The following is a 26866-nucleotide window of genomic DNA, read 5'->3' as shown; positions in this document are numbered from 1 at the left end:
TCCTTCAAAATCAAGACTCCTTATATTAAAAATCCAAATATATATATGTATATATATATATGACTTAAAAAGATAGTTACATTTATAAATTTTTACATATTTAAAATCAAAAGAGTGAGAGAGAGATTGTTGTTGTTATTTTTTATTTTTTATTTTTCATTTTATATTTTCCTCTCTCTCTAAAGTAAGAGAGAGAAAAGATTTGACCCAAAGTAACAAGAGCTGCCCCAAATTCAAACCTCCCTGAAAAGCGAAGAAAAAGGGCAAACTTATTTCATCACACGTGGCATCCATTCCCAGCGAGTTTCCAAAACGTAAATAGCGCGTGAACATATTATTATTATATTATATTATATAGCCGCTCTCTGAGGACCGTTTTCGCTGCTGCTTCTTCTTCTTCTTCTTCTTCTTCTTCCTTCGTCAAAATCTCGCCACTGGCAAAATCTTCGATCCTCCACAATGCCTCGCATCAGCAATAACCTCGTCGGAATCCTCAATTTCATCACCTTCTTGCTCTCGATCCCCATCCTCTGGGCCGGCGTTTGGCTCAGCAAACAGGGAAGCACCGAGTGCGAGAAGTACTTGGATAAGCCTGTGATCATCATCGGCGTCTTTCTTATGCTCATTTCTCTCGCCGGTCTTCTCGGTGCCTGCTGTAGAATCTCATGGCTTCTCTGGGTTTACCTTCTCGTCATGTTTGTTCTCATTGTCATCCTCTTTGCCTTCACCATTTTCGCTTTTGTGGTCACTAACAAGGGTGCGGGCGAGGTTTTGTCCAATAGGGGTTATAAGGAGTACAGGCTTGGGGATTACTCGGATTGGCTGCAGAAGAGGGTTAGTAATGCCAAAAATTGGAACAAAATTAAGAGCTGTTTGATTGATGGCAAGATCTGTTCCAGCTTTGCGGATAAGTATGTTAAGGATACTGTTGAGGATTTCTACAAGGAGCACTTGTCTGCTCTTCAGGTATGATGTAAATGGGACGTTTGAACTTGGATTTCAATTGGGGATCGGCTTAATTTGAGAACCCTGTTGTTGAATTTAGTTTTGTTTTCGTTTCAGCTTGAGTCTTAATCTTAGTTGTGATTTGTGAATCTAGATTTTGGGTGATTGTGTCTGGTTTCTTCTCCTGGATATGATTTGTTGGAGATCTCTTCTGTGGATCTTGAGGACATATGGATCTCTGTTGTTTGAATTTCTTTGTTTTTCTTTCATTTATTCTTTATGTAAATGTCTGGATCTAAAAACCTCTTCTGATTGGTACTATATTTCATTTATTCTTTATCCACAAGCTTCTCCTAATGCCCTTTCTCTCTTATTTGGGGGTTTTAGTTGAGCTAATTTTTTTTATAAACAGCCACTGTTTTTTGAAACTCTGTTTTCTACAGTATTATCACTATTGTTTTCTCTCTCAAAAAGTTGATCATCTTTAGAGCATCCTTTAAGCAAAATGGCTCTTGCATTATATTTATTCTATGCCACCAATTATTTCTGTCATACTCATATAACCTTTATTCTTTCTTGACTTTTTAGTTTGTTGATTTGCCACTTTTTAGAACTTTCTGGGTATGGATCTGTCATTTGTGCGCCTCCTTTTGATCAATAATAGTTTGAGAAAATTGAGTTTGCATTTTTACCTCTGGACATGGAACTGTGCTTCTGGGAGTGCTGCTACTTTGCAAGAAATTTGTGGGTTTAGTCTGTGTGCAGCCTCTCATCAACAAAATTGTTTGTAAGCAAGATTGAGGGATTATGATACTGGTCGTTTCATGCATGTGAAATTTATAGTTCTAGTAATGGCATTATGTTTGATGGGTTAGTTTGCTTTTGATTTTTCTGAATTTGGGTTGCTCAATATTGTTACTGAGACACCATTTTAAGTTCTTGACAGTTGAATCCGTTAGGAAAGCTGTTAACTATTGCAATATTGTCTTAATCGTTCTGTTATTGATATGCTATCGTTCTTTCTGTTCATTGACTTTCTTGCATTTGAGATTGACTAATCAACTGGGATTCAAACGTTCGTGACTTGGAACTTTCTATTGGTGGATTCCAGTGGCAGCTTGATAGTGTGCAGATGCATATTCTTGCTTTATTTGTTGTTTTTGAATATCAAACTCCATAAATATCGAGTTCTTTCCCAGTTCTCTCCATTCTGAGTAGATATACGATTTGGCATTTCATTTTTGTGAAGTTTAGTCTCGGGCCAAATTAGACTAGTTTGACTGTTCTAGCTCTTTGATCATGTCCTTCATATGTTGAATGTAGATCGACTTCTAATTTGCTTGCTTATGTGCAGTCTGGTTGCTGTAAGCCTTCAAATGACTGCAATTTTGATTATGTGAGCCCAACTTTCTGGAACAAGACTGCTACGAACTCGCCCAACCCCGACTGTAATTTTTGGGAAAATGACCCCAACATTCTGTGCTTCAACTGCCAGGCCTGCAAGGCTGGCTTGCTGGATAACATCAAGAGTAACTGGAAGAAGGTCGCTGTCGTGAACATCGTATTCCTCGTGTTCCTCATTATCGTTTACTCAGTTGGCTGCTGTGCTTTTCGGAACAACAGAGAGGACAATGCCTACCATCGGCAATGGAAGTGATATCAAGCCGAACCGATAGTTCTGTAAGCATTCTCATTGTTTAGTTTGCCTATATTCCGAATGCCCCTCTTTGTAAATTGTTTTCCCCCTCCCGTTTCGGAGCATCGTGATTTTTTTTCGACTTTGATCTGCTGTTCTCTTTGGAGATATTCATTATGATTTGTAGTGCTGATATTGATTATGTTCTTCCACTTTGTGAATGTTGCTTAGATTTCTGGCTATTGTAACATCAATTTTTGGTATGACATTTTGCAGTTATTAAATCTCTCCCTTTAGTCCTTTTTCCTGTCTGTAATGTCTCGGAGAAATACCTTCACCCCCTCACAGAATTTCATGCCTGGAACACAAATAGAAACCTTACGACAACTTACTTAGTGACTCCAAACCTCATCTCTCGAAAGAGACCCTTTAGAGGAGGATGTCGGTATCTTCGCATCACAATAATGTTGCGACAGCTATATATGTAGTTTTGTTGTTAAATTTTAAGGTCGTTTTTTGCTTTTACATATTTTCTTGCGTCTTGTTCTTAGATTTTGAAACACTCTAAATGACTAGTACAAAAAGAAGAAAGCCCGAACCCGAAAATTCCTACGCACCTATCTCTAGGATTCTCAAGACCTCAAACATTTTCCTATTTCTCTCCAGATGAATGTTTGATGTAGTAAAAAAGCTGCACGTCAAAAAAATCCGACCCTTATCCTAAAACCGCGATGGAACATCACCTCCTAGAATCAAACAGCTCCAAAAACCAGTAGCTTATGCTGTCTTTTCCTGACTAATACTCTGTCTTGCAAAATTTAAGTTGTGTTGAATGTTCCATTCGTCAACTTTTATCAAAAATTTATAAATGTAACTTATCTCTTTTCTTTAAGTCATATATATATATTTTGATTAAAGTATGGGTGGGTCGGAAATGCATGAACCAGTCAAATGTTGACTTTAGGTAGAGCATGAATTGAGCACTCTTTTTTAAATGAGGTTGAAGTGAGCGAGTGAAAAATCTACGAATACCGTATTTGTACATTTTAATTATTTCTTTGCTTGTGTTTTTTAAATGATTGTATTTTTCTTTCTTAATAATACATGTAAAATAATTTATTAAAAATCATGTTATATTACAAATTTCTGGTGTCTATTTAGAAATTTCTACAAATCTCTCTAAGCCTTGAATTTGCTTATTCTAAATCTTATTATATAACGTTTATTTTAGTCACTCTCCCTAATACTAATATTTGACAAAATATTATTGTAATACTATTAAATAGAATTTGGATGAGATACCTTAGGGCCCGTTTGATAACCTTTTGATTTAATTTCCCTCTAAGAATTTTCTGTATTTTTGTTTTTTTTCTAACCAATCAGTTTTATTTCTCTCTCTAGAATTTAATATTTTTTCTAATTTTTTTCTCTCGAAAATTTCTCTTCGTAATCTATTTTTTCTTCTAAAAATTATATTTTATTTTCTTGTTCAATTTTCTTTCACTGTAACTTTTATTTATCTTTGTATTTATTTATTTTATATAAAACTTATATTTTTAATCTTGTTTTTATCTCTAAATTTGTTTCCACTATAATTTTTCTCCTTTATAATTCTTTTTTCTTTAACATATCTTTTCCTCCCGACTTTATTTTTTTCTCCAAAATTTTTCTCTTTTTGTCTTTTAACTTTTCTTTAGCTATTTTTTTCTTAATATTTTTATTTATTTATCTAAAATTTATCTTCCAAAAGTTTATTTACATCTCTATTTTCATAGACAAAAATTTCCGTAGGGTTGGGTCTCAAAAATAGAAAATGCACGTCCCAACCCCGTCCCCGATTCCATTTTTTAAATAATCAATATATATTACACTTCTTTTTATATTTAAATTCTAAAAATAATTAAAAGTATTTATAAAATCGATAATTTTTCTGGAGGACATCTCTCGGAACCAAGAACGATGTGGAGACGGAGACGAAAAATTTTCACGAGCCTGAGAATGAGAGAGAGCATCCTCACTCACACCCACACTATCTCTACTCTACATAAAATTTTCTCTCTCTAATATGTATTTTCAATATTCTAACTTTTTAAAAACACAAAACTAAAAATGGTTACCAAATATATTTCCTTAATATTTGTCCATTAAAATGCAATTCTCGCTATAGCTCTATTTGTCTAAGTAATTTTTTTTCTCTTTTTCTTTTCCTCGACTATCTCGACTCTCTATATAACTTTTCTTTCACTCTTCTAATTTATCTCCCTCTCTCAAACATATCTCTTTCTAACTTTTATTTTTCACTTGTAACTTATCTTTGTCTCTTTTAACTTATATTTTCCTCCCTAACGTATCTTTATAATTTTCTACTCCCTAACACATTTCTCTATCCTTTTAGCCTTTTTTGTCTCTTTTTTTTTTCGAACTTTTTTAAAAGAAAAAAAGAAAGAGATTTTACCTTGACTGCAATTTTAAAGAGACGTGGAAAGAAAGCCTACGGGAGTCGTTTCTAGCATTGAAAACCGTCTTTACATTGAACGGTTTGATATATAATTCATACCTTAAATTGACCGCAACTTCTGTATTTATAATTGATTGCATTATTGCTCCTCTAGTAGATATTAATGGTATTCTTGAAACATGTTACTATTTTACACACTAGTCCCATTGACATCATCATTTCCATCGATATTTCTGAGCATTTCAAACTTTGATTTAGAGCATGTTTAGAAGTGATTATTTTGACATAGCTAAAATCACTTTTACAATTTTATAAAATCAAACTTTGATTTAGAGCATGTTTAGAAGTGATTTTGACATAACAAGCCAATTCTTTTTAATATTTTCAAAACAGAAAAAAAATACTATAATAAAAATTGAAAATTGGGGATTCAATAGGTTGAATTTCCCAATATTTTTGAGGTGATGAGTTTATTTTCGAATGCCAAATTAAATTCAAACAGATTTTTAATGATTTTATGTCACTCATGATTATTGCTCATTATTTACTAAAAAATAATCATCAGTAAAACATGGAACAATTTAAAATATTTTTATCATTATTAATTTTTTATGAATACCATTTTTTTAAAACTAACATGGGAAAATAAATCATTGTTAATACCTTATCTATACACAAAACACTCTCGAATTCAATTTTTTTTTTTTTTGCATATTAACTTATTCATGCATTTGGATGATCAAGATTGGTGTCATTTTTCTCGTATCGAGAAGAAAATTGGCCGCTCTGCATCTTAAACCCATAAGGACAAAAATAATAATAATGGAGTGACATGATCGGATGGGGCCATGGCCTGCATTATTTTACTTAGATCAAAGGCCAGTGGGTGAACAGCACGTGAATTGCATGGCTTTTCCGATAAACCTTTCCAACGATGCTCATATATATAAAATATATGTATATATTTTGTAAATGTTAAATATATAAAAGAAAAATATGGACCAACGTCACCCTATAGCTCATCCATGATATTAATTGACATCTACTTCTTCTTTTGAGATCGAATGTTCGAACCCCATATCTATCACCATGAGATCAAGACATGAATGTAATAAAGTATTTAGAAAAAGACGTAAGGAATATCAACAAGAAAAGCAATAATACAGCTAAAAACACAAAAAATAAGTATGTGTTTTCAAACCTAACATAAATTTTGAAAGTATAATCCAAAGCAAACTCAATCAAATGTAATATAAAACCCAATAAAAAAAGTCACATTTATACTCTATTTTTTTAGAAAAAGAAAATTTGTAACATCTTTAGAATAAGTATTCATTTTACGTTATTTATTCTAAATATTACATTGTAATTAATGAGATCAGCCTTTTTTTTGTTTTTATTACTGATATTGTACATTTATAATATTTATAAAATTTATAAAAATAATTTATTTTAAAGATCAATTACAAAAAAAATAAAAAAGAAACTAGTAAAAGTATAAAAAAGAATACGGTAGTTTTCGTAATATGGTAATTTGTATTGTTTAAAAAAAAGGGTAATTTGTATAGGGCATATAAATTCAATTCATGAAAAGTTTAAGAAAAAGTGGCAAGTATGGTTATAATTATGGACGATTTGAGGATAAAAATTACCACAATTTTAACAAATAGTTTCAAAATAGTATTTTCATTATGGTATTAAATTTTTGCCAAGATAATATTTTCCATTGACATAATATTTTCATTGACATATTTAGCTATATGTCCACAGGTTCAACATTAATACTAAGAGTGAATCAATACAAAGAGTGAATCAATATTTTCATAGTATCACTAAAAATGGCAAAATTAAAAAATATAAAAAATACCACTAATATGGACATAACTTTAATATTAACAATTTTTAACTTATTTGAAAAATGATAAAATCATGTTTTTTTTAAGTAGGTAAAATAATGTTAATTTGTTAATTTAGGGCCACTAAAAATACCATTTTTTTCTGGCGTATTCTTGTTTTTAGTTTTTGGTTTTTTGTTTTTAACCATATGTTTGATAACCTTTTTGTTTCTTGTTTTTAAAAAACAAAAAACCAAAACATGTTTGGTAACCATTTTTAGTTTTTTATTTTTAAAAAGTTAGAAAATTGAACATACATATTAGAGAGAGAAAATTTTATGTAGAGTAGAGATGGTATGGGTGCGAGTGAGGATGATCTCCCCCATTATCGGGCTCGTGAAAATTTTTAGTCTCCGTCTCCACCTCGTTCTTGGGTTCGAGAGATCTTCTCGAGAAAAATTATCGGTTTTATAATTGTTTTTAATTATTTTTAGAATTTAAATATAAAAAAAGTGTAATAAATATATATTAATTATTTAAAAAATGGAATCAGGGACGGGGACAAGCTCGGGACATGCATTTTCTACTTTTGGGACTCAACCCTATGGAAATCTTTGTCTTCCCCTCATGTACAAACATGAAAATAGAGATGTAAATAAACTTTTGGAAGATAAATTTTACAGAGATAAATAAAAATATTTAGAAAAAAAATAGGTTGAGAAAACTTAAAGACAAAAAGAGAAAAATTTTGGAGAAAAAAATAAAGTCGAGAGGAAAAGATATGTTAAAGAAAAAAAAATTTATAAAGAAATAGAAAAATTACAGCGAAAACAAATTTAGAGATAAAAACAAGATTCAAAATATAATTTTTATATAAAATAAATAAAAACAAAGATAAATAAAAGTTATAGTGAAAAAGAATTGGATGAGAAAATAAAATATAATTTTTAGAAGAAAAAATAGATTATGGAGAGACAGAAAAATTATAAAATATAAAATTTTCGGGAGAAAAAAGTTAGGAAAAATATTAATTTTTTAAAGAGAGAAATGAAACTGGTCTATTAGAAAAAGAACAAAAATACAAAAAATGTTCGAGAGAGATAAATAACAATAAATATTCAAAATATGAAAATTATAAATATAAGAAAGAAAAAAAAAGTTGAGTATTAGAGGAAGAAATAAGACATCGAAAAACAAAAGCCTTTTTTGAAAACTACTTTTTCTTGTTTTTAAAATTTACATAGAATTTTGAAAAACAAAAAACAAAAAATTGAATTGGTTATCTTTTGAAAAACCAAAATCAAAAACAAAAAACCAAATGGTTATCAAATGGGCCCTTAGATATTTGTTATACATTTATTTATTTTTATCAACTTTCAAAAAATATCGATATTTTCATTGATGCCTCATTTTATCCACCTCTATATTTAAAATCTTAAAATAAAGATAGATTTGAAGCTCGTAAATTTAGATTTTAGACACGTTGAGTCATCATCATGATTTGAAAAATATATCAATTTGGATTGATTTTATTTGGATTGATTTTCATTCCAATTCATTCCCATTACAACTACGAGTAGATAAATGGGGCGCGGGTGTGATCCCATCACAATAATTTATTAAATTTATGTTACTTTTCTCCATTTGAAAAATAATTGAATGTGATCCATAAAAAACCTCTCTCTCTCCTCTCTCCATTTTTCCAACTACCTCTCTCTCTCAAATAAAACAAAAAGGAAAACTTCTTTTATCTCTTCCCTCTCCTTGTTCTCTCCCAATTTTCTGTCTTTAAAAAAAACCTAGTTCACTCCTCTTTTATGTGCATCTCCAAATCATGCTACACATAAAAGTATTATTATTCAATGTATGATTAATTAGAAAATTTCATATACCGGTGTAGCATGAATATTATTTTCATAATAGTTATTGTCTGTCACGTCAGCATTCTAATTGAATGATGTAGAATTCAATAACATTATAAAATATTATTTATGAAAAAGAATTCATAATATTAAAAGGAAGAGTCTAAGTACGATGGGATGGAAATGCTATGAATGTTTGAATGATGTGGTACCTCTAGTCACTTAGTCAAATCAAATCACAATTTTTAGTTTCTCTCGTATATTGATCGTTACAAAATTTAATCGTCATATTGTTGTAGTCTTTTTGAATAATTTTTTTTGTCATCGGAACCTTAAAATTTAAAATCTTCCAATGTTCCATGAAAAATAATCTAGAAATACCCAACAAATATGATGCACCCTTGTTAGCCAAGGAGGTAATAATTTTGTTCATCATATACTCTTCCATCGTAGATCCAATCGTACTAAAAAGAAGAGTTTTATTCTAATTAAAAAAGGCGCTATAATTAAACATTGAATCCTTGTCGGGTAGTGAATTATTTTTTGTTTCATTCTAACTTCTGAAGCATGGACAAAAAAACAAATAATTCTCAAAATGAAATTCGAAATGCAAATGAAATGAAGAAATTTCTTTGTCAGCATTAAAAATTAAGATCTTCTGATGTTACACACCGTTACAAGAACGTAAGAGTTCTATTATAAATGATACCTATAATTCTCGTTTTAGTGTTTAATCTTTTAAAATTTTCAAATTTACCTCTAATATATATAAAAAACTCTAGGTTTTTCTCAGAAAAAAAATGATTAGCATTCTTTAAAGAGTTTAGTGTACCTTTAAATTTAAATTATTGTTTTATTAATACATTTGGACACGTACGTGATACATAGATAATGCTACTTGATACGTAAAACCCAATTCGTCAATTAACAAAATTCGACTCACTCATTAACAATTTTTTCTAGTTTTTCAAGTAGCATGTCCACAAGTTCAAATGTGCCAACAGAACAATTATTTAATGACACATTTTAATTGACTCTCTCGCTCGTAAACATATAAGTTAAAGAAAGTTCGGAGAGGAGAGAGGAAAAAGGAAGATCATGGGTGTGGTGGAAGAGTACTTGCCAGAAATGGCCATGGTTGGTGTTCAGCTCACTTACGCTGTAATGACTCTCATCTCCCGCGCCGCCCTCCTCCAAGGCACGAGCCCTCGAGTCTTGGTCGTCTATCGTCAAGCCATTGCCACCATCGTCTTTGCACCCATTGCTTACTTCTCTAGGTTTTCATTCTCAAAACTTCTCTTTCCCTATTTTTCTCTTCTCTCTTCTCTCTTCTCTTTCTTACATATTTTTGGCCATGGCAGGCCTAGATCCACGAGGATCTCCTTGAACTTGAAGAGCTTTTCTCTCATATTTCTCGCTGCTCTAATCGGGTATGATTCATAATGCTCTCGCAAAAATCTTCCTAAATTAAGTCTATCCAATGGTTCTTGATCTTTTAAGTAATTGTATATATGTACTCTCAATAATGGATTAAAATAGATCCATTAAGTACTTTTGTAAAAACCCATTTCAGATGCAATATATTAATAAAACAATAATGAACCATGATTTATTTGAGAATACTCAAAATAAAGAATTTTGAAAGATTATTAATTACCCTAGACGACCATTAGTACCCAATTTGTATATATTTAGCCTTATTTCTCATAATTATTCCTCTTCTTCTCATCTTTGAGAGATTTGGATAGGGCAACAATAAATCAGAACGCTTACTTTGAAGGAATTTTGTTAGCAACCTCATCGTTGGCGATAGCGATGATGAATCTAATTCCGGCCATTACATTTGTGATGGCTACCATTTTCAGGTAAGTTGGTGAGATTACATTATACCATACTTAACATTTGAGTTAGTAGTAATTTAACAAATTAACGGGCGCTTGTAGAATGGAGAGTGTGAAGATAAGAAGCTTGAGGAGCATAGCGAAGATGGGAGGGACAGTGATCTGTGTTGGTGGGGCCATTTGCATGGCCCTTCTGAGGGGTCCAAAGCTTCTCAATGGCACACGTGGTGATCACGTGGTGAAATCTGCCATAATATTTAGTGTGAAAAGTGAAAGTGATGACACTTGGTTATTGGGTTGCTTGTCTCTGTTTGTGTGTTGCTGCTGCTGGTCAATTTGGCTGATTTTACAGGTATGCATACATATATATAAGATACATATATATATACACACATATATATTCATATATACACATATATAGTTGATGTTATATGAAGATTATATATATATATTTTGATGTTATATGTTTAGTCTTCAAATATTTAGAAGGGTGTAAGAGTTTAACCGCTAAACTTTAAACTTTTAAATTTTGTATGGGATACGTTTGTGAACTAGAAAAAAAAAGTTTAATATAATAAGTCAACCGACTTTCAATTTTGTATTTAATAATTAATGAATTTATTAGATTTTTTTTTTAAAAATTAGATATTTATTAGAGCAAAATTATTTTGCATATTTATTAGATATAAAATTAAGAATTAAAAAATTTCCAGGGATGAAAATTTTATAATACTTTTTTACAAAAAAATGCATTAGAGGTAGCTACAATGTGGTGTGGTCTCATTCAATAATAATTTTTATTTATTTATTTATTTTTTTGAAGGAAGTTGTCTCGTTAAATAATTTTTCCTATTTTACACTTTTTAAAATTTAATAACTTCTTAAACACGATATTGAAAGTTTAGTTACTGTGAATATCATTAAACTATATAAAAAAAGTTCATTGATTGGCCGAAATTGGAGGGAAAAAAAATCTTGGTTTCATGGTGTTTTTTTTTGGAACAAATATTGTTGATTTTGTACTTAAAAAAGTTGCTTTGTTCAAGTTCGTGGGACTGTTTTGAAAGTTGTTTTTGAAAACTACTTTTTATTCTTTTGTTTTTGTTTTTGTTTTGGTTTCGTTTCTTTTTCCTTCTTAATTTGTTTCGGTTACTGGCCTATTTTCTGAACTTGTTTTTTCATAATTTCCAAAGTAAGGTTTTGTAAATAGTTGGTTTGATTGGGAATTGTTTTCAAAATAATTTCATGTTTTAAAGAAAAAAATCTAGTGAAAGCCATGTTGGAAATGTTGTTTTCTTAAAAATTTGTTTTTTTTCCTGAATTTCTAGAAGAAAAAATTACAAATCGATTGATCATAATCACTCTTAATTCTTAAAAACAATTTTGCTAATTAAATAAACTCCAATCACCCCTCTCAAATATTATTTCATAGAACAAGGAATTCTTATTAACTTTTCCTTTTTGCACATTTAGATTTTGGGTAAGATCCCAATACAAAATAGATTACAAAACAAAAAACAAAGAAATTGTTGTTTCTCGAGAACAAAAGACTAAATACGAAAGGGTTAATATTATGAACCAGGTACCAGCATTAGCAATCTATCCCGACAACTTATCTTTCTCAACATGGGTGTGTTTCTTTTCCACGATACAGTCAATCATCGTTGCTCTATTGGTAGAGCGAAACAATTTTGAAGTATGGAAAATACATTCAAGTATTGAAGTGACTTCTTATCTCTTCTCGGTTAGTAAATTGCCCATCTCTTAAATTTGGAGTTAAAAGGAATATTTTGGTAAATTCTAATTGTGTTTCAATATGTTCTTAGGGAATAGTTGGGTCAGGTGCTGCCTTCTTTGTTCAAGCTTGGTGTGTTTCAAAAAGAGGCCCTGTCTTCTCTGCAACTTTCAACCCTCTTGCCACCATTATTGTTACTATTTTGGCTGCTATATTTCTTCGTGAGCGAGATTTTTACCGGAAGGTAAATATTTACTTCATTTTTACGTGCTTTTTTTAGTACAACATTTGACGTGGAGAATTGAGGTTACGACTTTTTGATCGGAGGATATATGTCTTAATCAATTCAACTATGTTAAGTTGTCCAACATTTTCATTTAGACACCTTTTTTCTTTTTTAATTTTGACAATTTTTTCGGAATCCTATTGGATTGAGGTTTCATAGCTTCGCTGTGAATGAAAATTTTTCTTTTCGAAAATTAATTTTATGTTGAAATTGAACATGATATTTCACATTAGATCTGAACCCAAATTTTTTAAAAGATGCAAACTCACGTGAAAGATATCAAAATGTAAATATGCAAGATTCACCTCACCTTTCTTTCATAGTATTTATGATTAAAATGAAAATTTTCAATTAGAAGTTGTGTGAAGAATATTATTCCTCTTGTTGTTCATAAGTTTTTGAATAACTTGTTTTCAGTTTATTGGGGGGCGTGGTTGTAATTATTGGATTGTACATTGTCCTTTGGGGAAAAGCAAAAGATTATGCGAAGGAAGAAACCTCAGAGAAGCTAAGTGTTGAAGAAGAAGATAAAGAAGATCAAGAGGAAGGTTGTGAGACAGCTGAGGCAGAGACAAGCCACTCTAAGATTGATTTGGAGGAACCATTTTTGTTTAAATAATGTATGTATACATCCTGTTGACAAGTGATAACTAAGAAAAGCAATTTTTTATTTTGGTGAACTCACATTTTAATCTTAATTAAGATGGTTTTTTTTTTGTCACTGATTCAACTTTTTGGAAGTGCCACGCGTTAAAATTGTCCAGTCACATGGGTCGGGTCATAGAAAGAAGATGATGTTGGTGGTCTTCCTAGACCTCCAGCGCGACTTATTGCTCCCTTGCTAATGCCTCGGACGGAACGTACCTCCGTGTCCGCCCTTTTGGGATTATGTAGCCAAATCAAAAGAGAAATCTTTTTCCTTAAATTGAGAGAGAAATCACAGTATAAATTGGGCGCGGTGAGGCGTATTGCAATTTGGGTAAAGAGTGTCAGCAACATGTGGTGCCTCGTTTTTTTTTTAAGAACCATATGGGGGTGGGAGATCGAACTTACAACTTCTTGGTTGGACATATATGTCAATTACCGCTGAGCTATGCTCACTTTGGTTGATGCCTCGGTTTTACCCGATAATAATTAACATTCAATTTTTTTTTTCCAAATGATTAGCCAAACAAAATTTTCAAATAACTTCTAGGGTGTGGATTCAAACATATTTCCAAAATGAAATCTGAAACACAAACCAAATAAAAAGAACTCATGGTCTCGTTTTTCAACTATTGTTGAGATACTCATAAATGAATTAAATTTATCAAACTTATCCGCTTAAGTTTTTGGTTGAGTGGTGGTTTATTCATCCTTAAGATGGTATAAGTGCGATAGGCTCCATCTTTGGTATGTTTCTCACCTACATTCAACCAAGGTTCCTATCGTTGAATGTAGAAAAAAAAAAAAAAGTCTACATACATGCTATTTTATTTTACCTTATTTTATATTGAATCTCTACTTCTTTCTACCATTTGTTTATAGATGGCAACAAGATTGCCTTCTCCATCCCTATCCCTACCAAGAAAAATCCCTCTTATTTTAATTCTTGGTTTAGCAGTTGGCAGTTAGAACCATCTATTATCTTTGCCACTTTTTATTTTTCACCACAAAAATAGGATTTTTTTTCCCTCTCTCTCTTGTAAACATATAAATTTGAAAATTTGGTGATAGTTTAGGAGAGGAGAGAAAAAGGGTAGGCGATGGGCATGGAAGAGTACATTGACGACAACAATGGCGATGTGTTGGGGCTTCAGCTCCGTTATGCTGTCATGGCTCTCACCTCCCGCGCCACTCTCTTGAAAGGCATGAGCCCTCGAGTCTTCGTCGTTTATCGGCAGGCCATCGCTACGGTCGCTGCTGCACCCATTGCTTATTTCTCTAGGTTCTCGTCCTCAAAACTTCTCATTCTCTCTTCTCTTTCTCTCTTATATACTTTGGCCATGGCAGGCCCAAATCTAGAAGGATCTCCATGGACTTGAAAAGCTTTTCTCTCATATTTCTCGTTGCTCTTTTCGGGCATGATTTACAAGATTATGAGATGACTCTTCTTCTTTCTTTTCATCTAGGCTAAGTATGTTGGATGGTACCTAATTCTCTATTTTATTTTTATTATGGATTAAAGATTTTTAGTTAATCTATTGGTTTTTTTTTTTGACACATGAAACCAATTTGTCTATCAATAAGAAATATACGCATCATACATGTTAAAGAATAATACTTCCATGGTGGCTTAGGCAAGAAATTTTTTACACAAGTGGGAGAAAAAAAGAGACTTTTTCTATTTTAAAAAGTATACGGAGCCACTCACTAGAAATTTAAATTGTCCAATCAATAGGAAAGTATTATTCGTAGGTTAATAAAATTTAATAATATTATTGAAATTTTGTTAACAAAATTTAATATTTGTTTTAGCAAAAGAGGTTAATTAAGAATTTTTAATACATTAAAGTGTATAAAATTGAGAATTTTAAAGATAGAAAGTAGAAATTGAGAATTATCCAAATGAGGGTCATTTTGTATGTTTAGGGTTCTTTTTTTGTTCTTCTTTTGATTTTGGGGACCATGATAGGGCAACAATGAACCAAAACTTTTACATCGAAGGAAATTTCTTAGCGATCTCATCAATGGCGACGGCGATGACGAACCTAATTCCAGCAGTGACATTTGTGATGGCTATCATTGTCAGGTAAGTTGGTGGAATTATATCATACAGTAGTTAAACTTTTTGAATTTAGCGACGATTTAATAAATTCATCATGCAGAATGGAGAGCGTGAAGATACGAAGCTTGAGGAGCGTGGCGAAGATAGGAGGGACAGTGATATGTGTGAGTGGGGCCATGTGCATGGCGTTTCTGAGGGGTCCAAAGCTTCTCAATGGCACACAAAGTTTTATGGTGAAATCTGAAATAATTGGTGTGGAAAGTGAAAGGGATGATACCTGGTTATTGGGTTGCTTGTATCTTTTTGCGAGCTGTGTTGCGGGTCAATTTGGCTCATTTTGCAGGTATATATTTCGTTAAATTACATGTTTCGTCTCCAAATTTTATCAAAATCACGTCTCACGCATGTGTTTTAACTTTCAAAAGAGTCTAATAAGATTACGAGTTTTCAATTTTATGTCTAATAAATTTTGACCTATTTGACATTTTTCTAAACTTTAGAGACTTAATAGACATAAATTGTCTATTAGCCAGATCAAGGATTATTATTGACACAAAATTTGAAAGATGATAGCTTCTTAGATATAACAAATAAACGAAAACCGAGAAATGATCATACATATATATATAATGAAACAGGTACCAGCATCAACAAGCTATCCCGACAACTTATCATTGACAGTATGAATGTGTTTCTTTACCACGATACAAATCAGTCATTGTTGCTCTATTGGTAGAACAAAACAATCTTGAAGTATGGAAAATACATTCAAGCATTGAAGTGATTTGTTATCTCTTCTCGGTAAGTAGTTTGAATATATATATATATAATTTATTTTGCCCATGTTCCCAATTTTAAAGTTAAAAGGATGATTTTGGTATTTTGAGAATGAAATTGAGTTGTAATTGTGTTTGGGTTTTAGGGAATTGTTGGGTCAGGCATTTCCTTCTTTGGTGTATTTCAAAAAGAGGTCCTGTCTTCCCTGCAATCTTCAATCCTCTTTCTACCATTACTGTGACCATTTTGGGTGCAATATTTCTTCATGAGGAGATTTATACCGGAAGGTAAACCATAATTGACTTCATTTATAGATGCCATTTCCTTTTATTTTCAACATCATAAATCTCATGCCACCAATTAGGGGTAGGCGTTTTTCTCCCGATATTTGAGTAAGGTGGAAATTATTTCTCCATTTAACTACGATCGAGAATTTTTTTCACTGCTCGCTCTAATTTGGAGACTTTATCTGCTAAGTTATGTTTAGATTGACAAATTTTCATTGAACTTGATCTTTTATATCTTCAAATCTATTTGAATTTAAAGATAACATACTTTATTTAGAAGCTTTTTTTTTAGTTCTAGACATTGACCCACCAATTAGGATGGCCAATTTTCTCCAGTACCTAATTGGATTGAGATTTCTTTAGGTCCACTTTGAATAATGAAAAGTTACCTTTACAAAAATTCATTTTGTGATGAAATTGAGGAAGGAATTTTTCATTTAGACCCCAACCCAACCTTGTCCCTACCTAATTAACTATCATCTCAAAATTTTGAAAAGATGCAAACTTACATGAAAAATATCAAAATGTAAATATATAAGATTCACCTCACCTATCTCTCATAGTCTTTATGATTAAAATGACAAATTTGAATTAAATAAGTTGTGTGAAGAATATATTATTCCTCTTTTTGTTCATAAGTTTTTTAATAATTTTTTTTTTCAGTTTATTGGGGGCATGGGTGTAATTATTGGATTGTACATTGTACTTTAGGGAAAGTGAAAGAAGAAGATGAAGACTGTGAAGCAGCTGAGGCAAAGCCAAGCCATTCTAGAAAAAAGAAAAGAAAATAAAAGAGTAAGATACAACATGTAGATTTTGTAATTTTTTATTTTTCAACTTTTTGTTTTCTTTTGTTTTACTTTTTTGGAAGTTTTAATCTTAATTGTTGAGTTGTTTTCAACCAGTTTGATAACCATTTATGTTTTTAGCTCTTGATTAAAAAAAATTATATATGTTTGATAACTATTTAAGTTTCTTTGTTTAAAAAATATATATAAATTTTTGGTCTCCTGGAGTTTAAATGAGTTTTCATTTGTATTATTGAATTTTATATATTTTTTAAATATTTAAATCTTATTTTGGTAGTTGAATTTTTAAATCTTTTATTTTAATATCTAAACTTTGCGTAAATTTATTTTAGTCATTGGAGTTAAATTTTTTAATTAACTATTTAACATAAACTTCAAATAGCCATGTCTTTCTTTCTTTTATTATTATTATTTTTTTCATTAGTCGATTGGTAGATATTTGGAAGGACAAATGTTTCAAGCCATCTCTATGTAATAAGTTGCGTGTTGAGATTTTGTTAGATGATTAATAAACATTTAACGATGAGGGTTAAAATAGTAATTTTTGTAAAAAGTTGATAACCTAGAAGATAACATTTGAAAATTGAGGGACTGCAATAATATTTGAAAGTTGAGAGACAACTAAAATGGACACGTTTGTTTCTTAAAAAAAAAAAAAAAATTTGGAAACAAATAAATTTTGAATCTTTTTGTTAAATTAAGAAGTTTACTATGACCTTATCTAAAAGAAAGGTGGATCTTTTATAGTTCAATATGCTAGGTGAAAATTTGAAACATCTAACCTTAACATAGATATGATATCATAACTAATTGACCTATATTCAAATTAATTTGTTCTGCCTTGGTTTCACCCTTCACCTTCACCGTATTTGTTCCTATGTTCACCCTTGCCGTATTTGTTCCTCCATTCACCTTCACCGTATTTGTTCCTTCATTCACCTTCACCGTATTTGTTCCTTCGTTCACCTTCACCGTATTTGTTCCTCTGTTCACCCTATTTTTACAATAATAGAGAGAGAGTTGTTTGACTATTATTGAAAATTGAAAGTTATTTGACCATTTTTAAAAATTACCTATCTTAAAGGACTATATCTATTGTTATCCCCAATTTTTTTATTAATCAATCAAATCAAGTCTCTTAGAACTTAAACTTCTCTCATTCTTAGAGAGAGAGGCCCAATATAGAGTGAGAGGTTGGACCATTAAAGCCCAATAAACAAAGTTGGCTCATGGATCAGTTCAACCAGATTGGGCTGCAAGTTGGGCTTATATGCCAATTGCACATGACCTGTATACCAAATATATATAGATAATATAGCATTATAGGGTCGAGATCGGAACTTTTGACCTATACGAAAAGTTACTAATGCCTTAGCTACTAGACTATTCTCGGATTAGCACCTATATATATGTATGTATATGTATGCATGTGCACGGAGTAATTGATCTATATTTGAAGAGGTTGTGAGTTTGATCCCCACCTCCACATATTCTGTTAAAAAGCAAGGTAGATATATATTTTTATAGCACCTATATTTATATAGTAATTAGTTTATAATTAGTTTAGATTTTTTTCCACCAAAAACAAGTCCACCAAATATGTTCAATTTTATTTTCATTTTTTCTTAAAGAAGAAAATTCAATCAATTTATATGATTCAAAATAACAAAACATTTCATCTATTATAATTCAACTGAAGATATTTGTAATCTTCTTCTTTAATTATAAGTTTAAATCTTCACTTCATCTTTGAATTTTTAATACTAAAAAAAATAACAATCTAACATATTTCTCTCGATAAAGATTTATTATTGTCTTAACTCAATTTTTTTAGTGCTAACACATGAGTGTGGGAATTCGAACTCACAACCTTTTGTCAGACATAGATGCCTTAACAGCGCTCCAATTGGCCTTAATTTAATTACTTTGACTTATTTTTATGGTATTGATTATTTTAGTTGATAAAAAAAATGGAATAAAGTTATGAACCTTGGACTTTTTGATCTCAATGACATGTCTTAACTAATTAAATTATGTTCAAGTTGATAATTACTATTTATTGTTAAATAAATAAGACTCTAATAGAGACCTCGATAGGTGGACTACCTTCTTTAGTTTGTTTACTTAATTAGAATGAGAATATAAAAAGGGATTGAGATGAAGAATAATATTATTCTAAAATTCTAAAATTAATCGAATTAAAAGTTTGAAAACTACATTGTACCAACCTAATATTTTGGGGGAGATTTTAAATATTTTAAAGACATTGTAAAATTTCCTTTCTCAATCTTTAACTATCTATTATTTCACCGCTCTACAATTAGAGAGTTATCTTATCTTGAAGGTAAGGTCAATCATTTAAATGTTTGTTGTTGTCCCAACGAAAACAAAAAGTCAAAGATATTTCAAATATTGCGTTTAGACTATAATGTCGTAGATTATAATATTTGAAAAGAAGTTATAACAACAAAATATATACGTTATAAATCAATCAAATGTCTTCCTCCCTTAACTAAAATTTTAGGAAATCTAATCAAATGATTCGACTAACTAATTAATTAGTTTAGGAATCAAAATGGAAGCCTACACTCAAGAAAATGAAATATGAGAAAATTTAAATTCTATATACTATATCGAATGAGTATATATGAAATAGGTCCTATATATTTAGCAATTGTTTTATTTTAAAGAATACTTGTGAAGTCATAACTCAAATAAAAATAAATAAAAAATTAAAAAAAATTACTTGATTAAAATTTATGAAAAGGTTTTTACAAGTATATATATCACTATCAAAGGGACCCATGAATTATAATTCAAAACAAAGAGAATCTTATCCTTTAATTACATGCATGGTACGCGAACTCAAAAAAAAAAAAAAACAAAAATGGTATGCATAAAAATCATTGGTTCAACCATATACTATATTTTCTTTTTTGCAAATTAGTTCTTCTTTTCTAATCCTCACAATTTTATTTTAGAATAGTTTATTCTTTATACTATAAAAAATAATACTATTAAATTAGTTACAAGATTTTGTTTTCAATAAAAAAAAATTAGGTTTTTTTAGTACAAAAAAAAAAAGAGGTTAAATTGTACAAAAATGTCTTTTTGTAGCTGGTTTAATTTTTATCCTCAATATTTATAAATTTTCAACTTTAACCCTATCTTTTAATTTGTTACTAATAGAAAAACTCCGTTAAAATTGAACCTTTTAAAATTTTATTCGAAAAATTAAAATCTGAGTACATAAGTTAGCAGCAAAACTGAAACCAAATAAATTATACAAACTGCATCTAATATATGTGGTTGGTTTTAATTTTACTGTAAATATTTTGAAAGTTTCAATTTTATCCTCAATTTTTTATTTTCCATTAGGCATTTAACCAAAATTTGGGAACAAATGATAACATCGAAGGCAAAATTGAAACCAAACCACACAAGTTAGTGAAAATTTTGTATTATTAAGCCAAATTTTGTTAATTAGAAATTAACTATGGATAAAATATGTACGAGTGAATGAAACTAACCACCTCCTATACGATCAAAAATTAAAGGTGACTTAATTATTTTCCCATTCATATGAACTCAACTATAACGAGAAGGATAACATGATGAAGAACTTGATCGTTATGACATTTTGAAAATACAAAGATTAGATATAGTTAAATAAAAATTTATCTACTATTTTAATCATTCTACTTTCGACTTTGGCTTATTTTGGTCAATTTATTTTTAAAACGTTCATTTTAGATTCTTTCATCTTTTGTTGATTTTAACTACTCTAAAAAAGTAACCAATTTTGATATCTATTTGCAAATTTTAAACACAAATTTTATACCTAATAGAAACCCTTAAATATAAATTTACGACTATATTTCAAAAAATTTAATAAGTGAAGTATAAATGCTAAAATTATGATGGAAAGAAATGAGATCTTTTTAAAAGTATTTGTTTTTTTAATGAAGTCAAATAGTGTTTAGACCTTAAATAAAATATTTGTAAATTGACATTTCTTTTGGTTCGACTGGATTCAATAATTATAGAGATGTGAATTGTTGATGATAGAAAATTCCTATTTGCAAAATTTTATTACAAATTTATGTATAATGAAAACTCTTTAATAAAAAGTTATAGTTACATTTCAAAAAATATATTGAGTGCAGTGTCGTGTTAAAATTATAATAAAAAATTTGAGATGAAAACTAAAATGAAGAGACCAAAACGATCTCTTTTTAAAAGTACAAAAACAAATAAACGATTGTTTTGGAAGTACAACAATTAAAATAAACAAAAGTTGTACATTGACCAAAATGAAAAAAAAAAAGTAAAAGAATATCAAAATCGAAATAGTATTTTAACCCTTCATTTTTTTGGAAAACTTTCAACGATAAAGGAGACGAAAAGCTGTGCAAAGTAAAAGAATAAAAAGTCGCCAACTACTACTATATTAAACGAGCGCTAGACCCAAAAATTTAAAATTAAGTCAAAATATATGTATGGTACATTATTATTTTTGTATTATCGACTGCAACCATACTTAATTATATGGTATATAATTTTAAACGATGTGGCAAAATTCATTAATCTTATCGCACCTTTGTTTGACTTTTATTTTGGTTTACTTTTCTTCTCTCAGTTAATCTCTCTTCTTCTTTTTTTTCATTTTTTATTTCTCATTTCTCACCATAATAATTGAACTAGAAAGAATGGATTATTATTCAAAGCCAAAGTACTTTATTCTCCTCTAGTTCAGTCATCTTCTTTCCCTTATCTTCTCTCTTTTTTTTTTCTGTCCCTTTTTTTGTTTTTGATAAAATTTTTATTTCCTTTTTAAAGTTGAAAGTTAAATATGAAATTCAGAAGAAGACAAGAAAAAACCAGCTGCCTCTGTGAGTCCAAAATGGGTTTGAATAATACCTAGTACCCCCAGCTCACATGCTCCCAACCCAATCACACGTGGCCACATATCCAAATAAATGACATGGCACCACCACAACCGTTGATGGTTTAATCATGATTTGATGATGTTGACTAGTTGACTAAGTGGGGGGCCCACTTTCACAACATCCAAACCCCATCGCACGTGGCTTCCCATGGTAGGCTTGGTGTCTTGTAGCCACACGGGATAAGCCAATCCACATCCATTTTTTTTTGTTTTTTTGGTAAACCAGATAACAAAAGTTTTTTTTTTTCTTTTCCTTTCTTTTTTCATTCATTCCCAAACCACAGAATTTTGAGATGGTTATGCGTGAAATCATCAAAACAAACTCACATGAATTGATATGGGTCCAACCATATCTTAGGTCAAATTGTTTGAATCAAACTTCTCAATCAAATCATACCTAAGTTGATCGGATCTGATCGAGTCGATTCAATTGAACTGATCCGATGAGACTCCCTCTATAAATAAGAGAAGAGACATAAGTGTCTAGTACTCTCTCCTAACTCAACTTTTTACTTACTTCGACGAAATTCATTGTTAATTTAGGTGTTGTAGTGTGTTACACTTGACACCAGATCGATGTACAGATTTTTTTGTGTGCAGGTGTTTGTCGGAGCTATTGATGCAGAAGACGAAAACTAAATTCTTGCATCAATACAGATAAACATGGTTTTCCTTTTTTTTTTTTGGAGGAAATAAGATCAATGACTTTGACCCAAAAAAAAAAGTAGAAATTAACAAGAGAACTTGGTGATGTAATTGCGTTTCTAATAATTACACTTTCCTTAAATAGACGAACACTTTGTTATTACTTATTATATAGGAAAGTTCCATTATTTTTTGTTTATTCATTTGATTGGTAATTCAATTTCCACTTCTATGAGTTTAGTGACTACCAATTTAGTTTTTTCTTCTTCTTCTTCTTTTTATTATTTTTATTTGAATAATACACTGTTTAAAAATGCATTTTAAAAATATTCTTGGTCAAAATTTCACTAAATGAGCTTAACTTTAAAATATTTATGACGAAAATAGAAAGATGTTTGTGATAGATGGAAAGAATTCAGAATATATATGACATTAGATGGTAGTCTAAGAGCGACCAAATTAATATGAAGGGATTATACTGCTCTTAGAAAATGAGAGAAACTAACCTTTTAAATTTGTTTGATAATGATTTTATTCTATTTTATAAGACTAAACTTATTTTCTAATTACATTTTCATTACCTCATCTTTTCACTTTATAAAGTCAACTTTTACATCTTAACCGGATCTGAAAAAAGAAAGGTAGGTATTTTTAATTGTTTTTATTGATTTCAAAATTGACTCGGATTTTTTAAAAGAGATTAGAAGTGTATTACAAAACTAAAAAAATAAATAAATAAACAAAGATAGTGAACAAGCATTATTTTTAACAACCAAAAACCAAAAACAAAATCATAAAAAATGGACTAGCATGATGTGTTCATCTTTTTTTCCTTTGAACCCTTAAACCTAAAATAGCCCTGGTAGAAATAAGAAAAATAAGATACATAATAGCCCTCTAATTTCTCTCCTGCAATTTAAATTTCAAAGAAAATGTTTGATTTATGGTTTTTAATAAAGTTCGGATGGTATGAAATCATGATGTTTGAAATATCGATTTTGTATAACTTGTTTTTGGATGATACAAAAGAAAAAGTTTATAAGAATTTAGAGTTCATATAACATATGTACGTGTTAACTTCTAGGTTTTATGATCGGTAAAACTTAATTTATATTAATATATTTAAGTTTACATAGTTTATGAGATAAACAAAGTCAAATATCATAACTTAGGTAATACAAATCTAAATCATGTATTTAGACATTTCTTTTAAATTCAACGAGATGCAACAATTTGATCAAACTAAATCATTGGACCCATTTTACATTTTCCTAAAGAAATGAAAATAAATAAACAAAAATAAGTATAATATGAGGAAGAAACCAAAAAAGTGAGTTTGAAAATTCCATGTATGGTTGAAAAGAGTGTGAACACACAAGGTCGCCATTGGAGGTATGACCTACAATAATAATAATGCAAATTAAAAAAGTAGAGAAAAGAAAAATGAAGAGCCAAAAAAACAATAATGAGAAAGAAAAAGAAAAAGAAGAAGAAGAAGAAGAACATCCATATATATGTTTCCAACCATCAACACAATGTCTCTTTTTGAAAAAAAAATGAAAGAAATTAGGCCACGCACGTGTGGCATTAAATTCAAAACCCCACAATGAAATCGACAACAACAATAATAATAATCTCTCTCATATTGGATATGTACCAAACAAATGAATAATAATAATACTTCAAAGTTTATCTCCATCCAATCCCTATTATAGGCTGGTTTCATTTGGCCGCTTTCATTTACTATCCAAAATATACCATATGATATATTATATAATACATGAAAAATGTTTGCACGCGTATATATATATATATATTGTTCATGAAATAATGTCGAAATTTGTTGAATTATATCATATCATATGCATATGTGTGGGCAAAGTATATATGATTGAACCAACATGGATTTAAGAAAGCCAAAATAATGGGTGGCTAGTTAATTACATTATTATTGAGGGTAGATAGGGTGATAGGTGGTCATATAATTCAGTGGGAATATTTCATATATAAATGCTGTCTTGCCAACAAGTCTTTTGAATATATATAGCTTCGTTTCTAGATACTAATTAATTCCAAAAATCTTAAGTACTAAGTATGATGGATGTTAGAAAATACTTTGTATAGTGAATTTTGTGGTTATAAAAGAGTAGGATTTTAAATTGAAAAGAACTTATGAATACTTTTAAGGTCAACCAAAAAGGAAAGAAAAATTATTGATTTTGTATAAATTGTGTGTTATATTGAGGGTACGTATAAATTGTGTGTTAGACTATAAAATTTGAATTTGTGTAGCGATAGATTTAGTTTGTATAAAAGGAGTACATGTCAATTATTGTTGATCTATGTTCACGTTGGCTAAACTAATAGATCTCTAGTTATAGTTGATCTAAATCAAGTTCGATGTTGATTTGACTCAAGACAAGATAGACGTTAACTAGACAGATGGTTGGGTTTGTTTCAAAATTATTATATTATTAGGAGAAATTTGAATTTTCTTTCTCTATTCATTCTAAAAGAAAAAGAACCGCTAAAAAAAAGAATGGAATAGGCCAAGACTATACTATTTGGTAGTAGGGATGCGATTCTCTTGTCACCATTAATTCAGTCCTCATTCAATTGATGAATCCATTTTGTCAACATCTATAACAGTTCACTCTAAGCTGTATAAAAACGTTTTAAATTGTAGCTTTTTTTTAATCCCTAAACCTCTCCCTTTTAATATTAATTTAATTAGTGAGATTTGTCTTTTCATGTTGTATTATGTTAAATTAAATTAGTGTCTTTTTTTTTTAAGTTCCTTTTGGCAACCATTTTGATTATTTTATGATTATATATTTTTGGAACTAATATAAGTTTGTTTTTTTCCTTAGTGTATAAAAACGTTTTTGGAATCTTAGTCAAATTTTAAAACGGAGAAAAATGTAGTTTTGGAAAGGCTTAATTATTTTTTGTTTTTAAATTGGATCAAGATTTTAAAAAAAAATTTTATTTCTAACAAAAATAAATGCCGTCTTTTCCTGTTGAAAACTTTTTTTTTTCCTAGAATTAATGCGATGTATCTTACGCGAGTTGAATCTCCAATAGGTGATACCACAAGACCCCATGCCCTTACCAACATATCGATAAAATACAATATTTCAATTAATAAAAAGAATGTCTCGAACATAGTTAAAAAAAAACAAGGTTTTCATTATGAGTATAATTAAATAGATAAGACACTAATATTACTTTTTTTTTCCTTGAGTTAGAGGTTCGATATTAAAAAAAATTAAATTTATATGAAAAAAGAGTGAGGTACCACGTTCATTGTCCTAATTAAATGAGATGTATACTTACAAAATCATCCATTCCATTCAATATTCTTTTTTTAGTAACAATTTAGAATCTTTCATTTCAAATTTGATGGTTCCAATTTAAAGTACATTGCATGAGACTGGTAGAACATGTCCATCTACACCCCAAAGTGTAAGGTTATCATTTCCAAATTTGCAATCCCTTTCTCCAAATTGAGTGTTTGTTTGAAATTGGCTGCTATATTTCTTCATGAGGAGATGGTTTTGAGAATATAATATATAGTAGAAAATAGAAACACTTTTTTTTTTGTTTTCTTGTGTTTTCTTGAATTTTTTCTAATTTAATTTGCTTACACATAGTCATCCATAGTTAAGTAGAATCTAATTTAAGTGGGTTATATATATATTTTTTTAATGGAAACATATCATATAAGATCAAAACAATCTCTTAAAAATATTTATTTATAAACGTCACTTTCTCTACAAATTTTTATTAATTTTGTATAACAAAAAAAGAATATATATATATATATATATTTTTTTTTTTTCTTTTTCTACACAATCATTGATTTTGACAGTCTTTATACATGCATTTGTTTCCTTCACACAAATATTTTGATGCCTAGAAACCAAGATAAGATAGAAAAAGTTTAGATTCTTAAACACGGTTATTAACGGATTTAGAAGGCTGAATGAATTTGTGTAGGGCGAAATTAAAATATCAAAATCTTGGAATATGAGAACGAATGATTTTTTTTTTTTAATAATTTATTTGTATCACTAGTGTTTATTTTATCAAAAT

The 26866-nt window shown here is 29.7% G+C and overlaps 2 protein-coding genes and 1 pseudogene across 3 annotated transcripts; all 3 read left to right on the top strand.

The window, feature by feature from the left end:
• The first annotated feature begins 380 nt into the window (after positions 1–380).
• TET9 (tetraspanin9) lies at positions 381–2865 on the top strand. Its single transcript, XM_022297692.2, has 2 exons — positions 381–966; positions 2300–2865. The coding sequence occupies exons 1-2, from the start codon at positions 460–462 to the stop codon at positions 2600–2602; spliced, it is 810 nt and encodes a 269-aa protein (XP_022153384.1). The 5' UTR covers positions 381–459; the 3' UTR covers positions 2603–2865.
• A 6929-nt stretch (positions 2866–9794) lies between these two features.
• On the top strand, positions 9795–13320 carry LOC111020864 (WAT1-related protein At4g30420). Its single transcript, XM_088127898.1, is given in 8 exon segments — positions 9795–10013; positions 10098–10166; positions 10473–10601; positions 10680–10929; positions 12232–12321; positions 12404–12541; positions 12543–12556; positions 13016–13320. Coding segments are annotated over 8 exon segments (1071 nt in total). The 5' UTR covers positions 9795–9834; the 3' UTR covers positions 13218–13320.
• A 1016-nt stretch (positions 13321–14336) lies between these two features.
• LOC111020882 (WAT1-related protein At4g30420-like) lies at positions 14337–17265 on the top strand (annotated as a pseudogene). The gene is made up of 6 exons (XR_015793066.1): positions 14337–14525; positions 15213–15329; positions 15406–15648; positions 15944–16106; positions 16228–16369; positions 17081–17265. The product of XR_015793066.1 is annotated as a WAT1-related protein At4g30420-like (transcript).
• Positions 17266–26866: the final 9601 nt, after the last annotated feature.

The sequence above is a fragment of the Momordica charantia genome (assembly GCF_013281855.1).
Source record: "Momordica charantia cultivar OHB3-1 chromosome 8 unlocalized genomic scaffold, Mcharantia_2.0 BLBB01000008.1, whole genome shotgun sequence".
NCBI classification, from domain to species: Eukaryota; Viridiplantae; Streptophyta; class Magnoliopsida; order Cucurbitales; family Cucurbitaceae; genus Momordica; species Momordica charantia.
This window is presented reverse-complemented; position numbering and strand designations above follow the sequence as displayed.

Excerpts from the sequence above, each read along its gene's own strand:
- TET9 (XM_022297692.2), top strand. The coding sequence starts at position 460 with ATGCCTCGCATCAGCAATAACCTCGTCGGAATCCTCAATTTCATCACC. Across the intron at positions 967-2,299 it reads AGCACTTGTCTGCTCTTCAG|TCTGGTTGCTGTAAGCCTTC; the intron begins GTATGATGTAAA and ends GCTTATGTGCAG.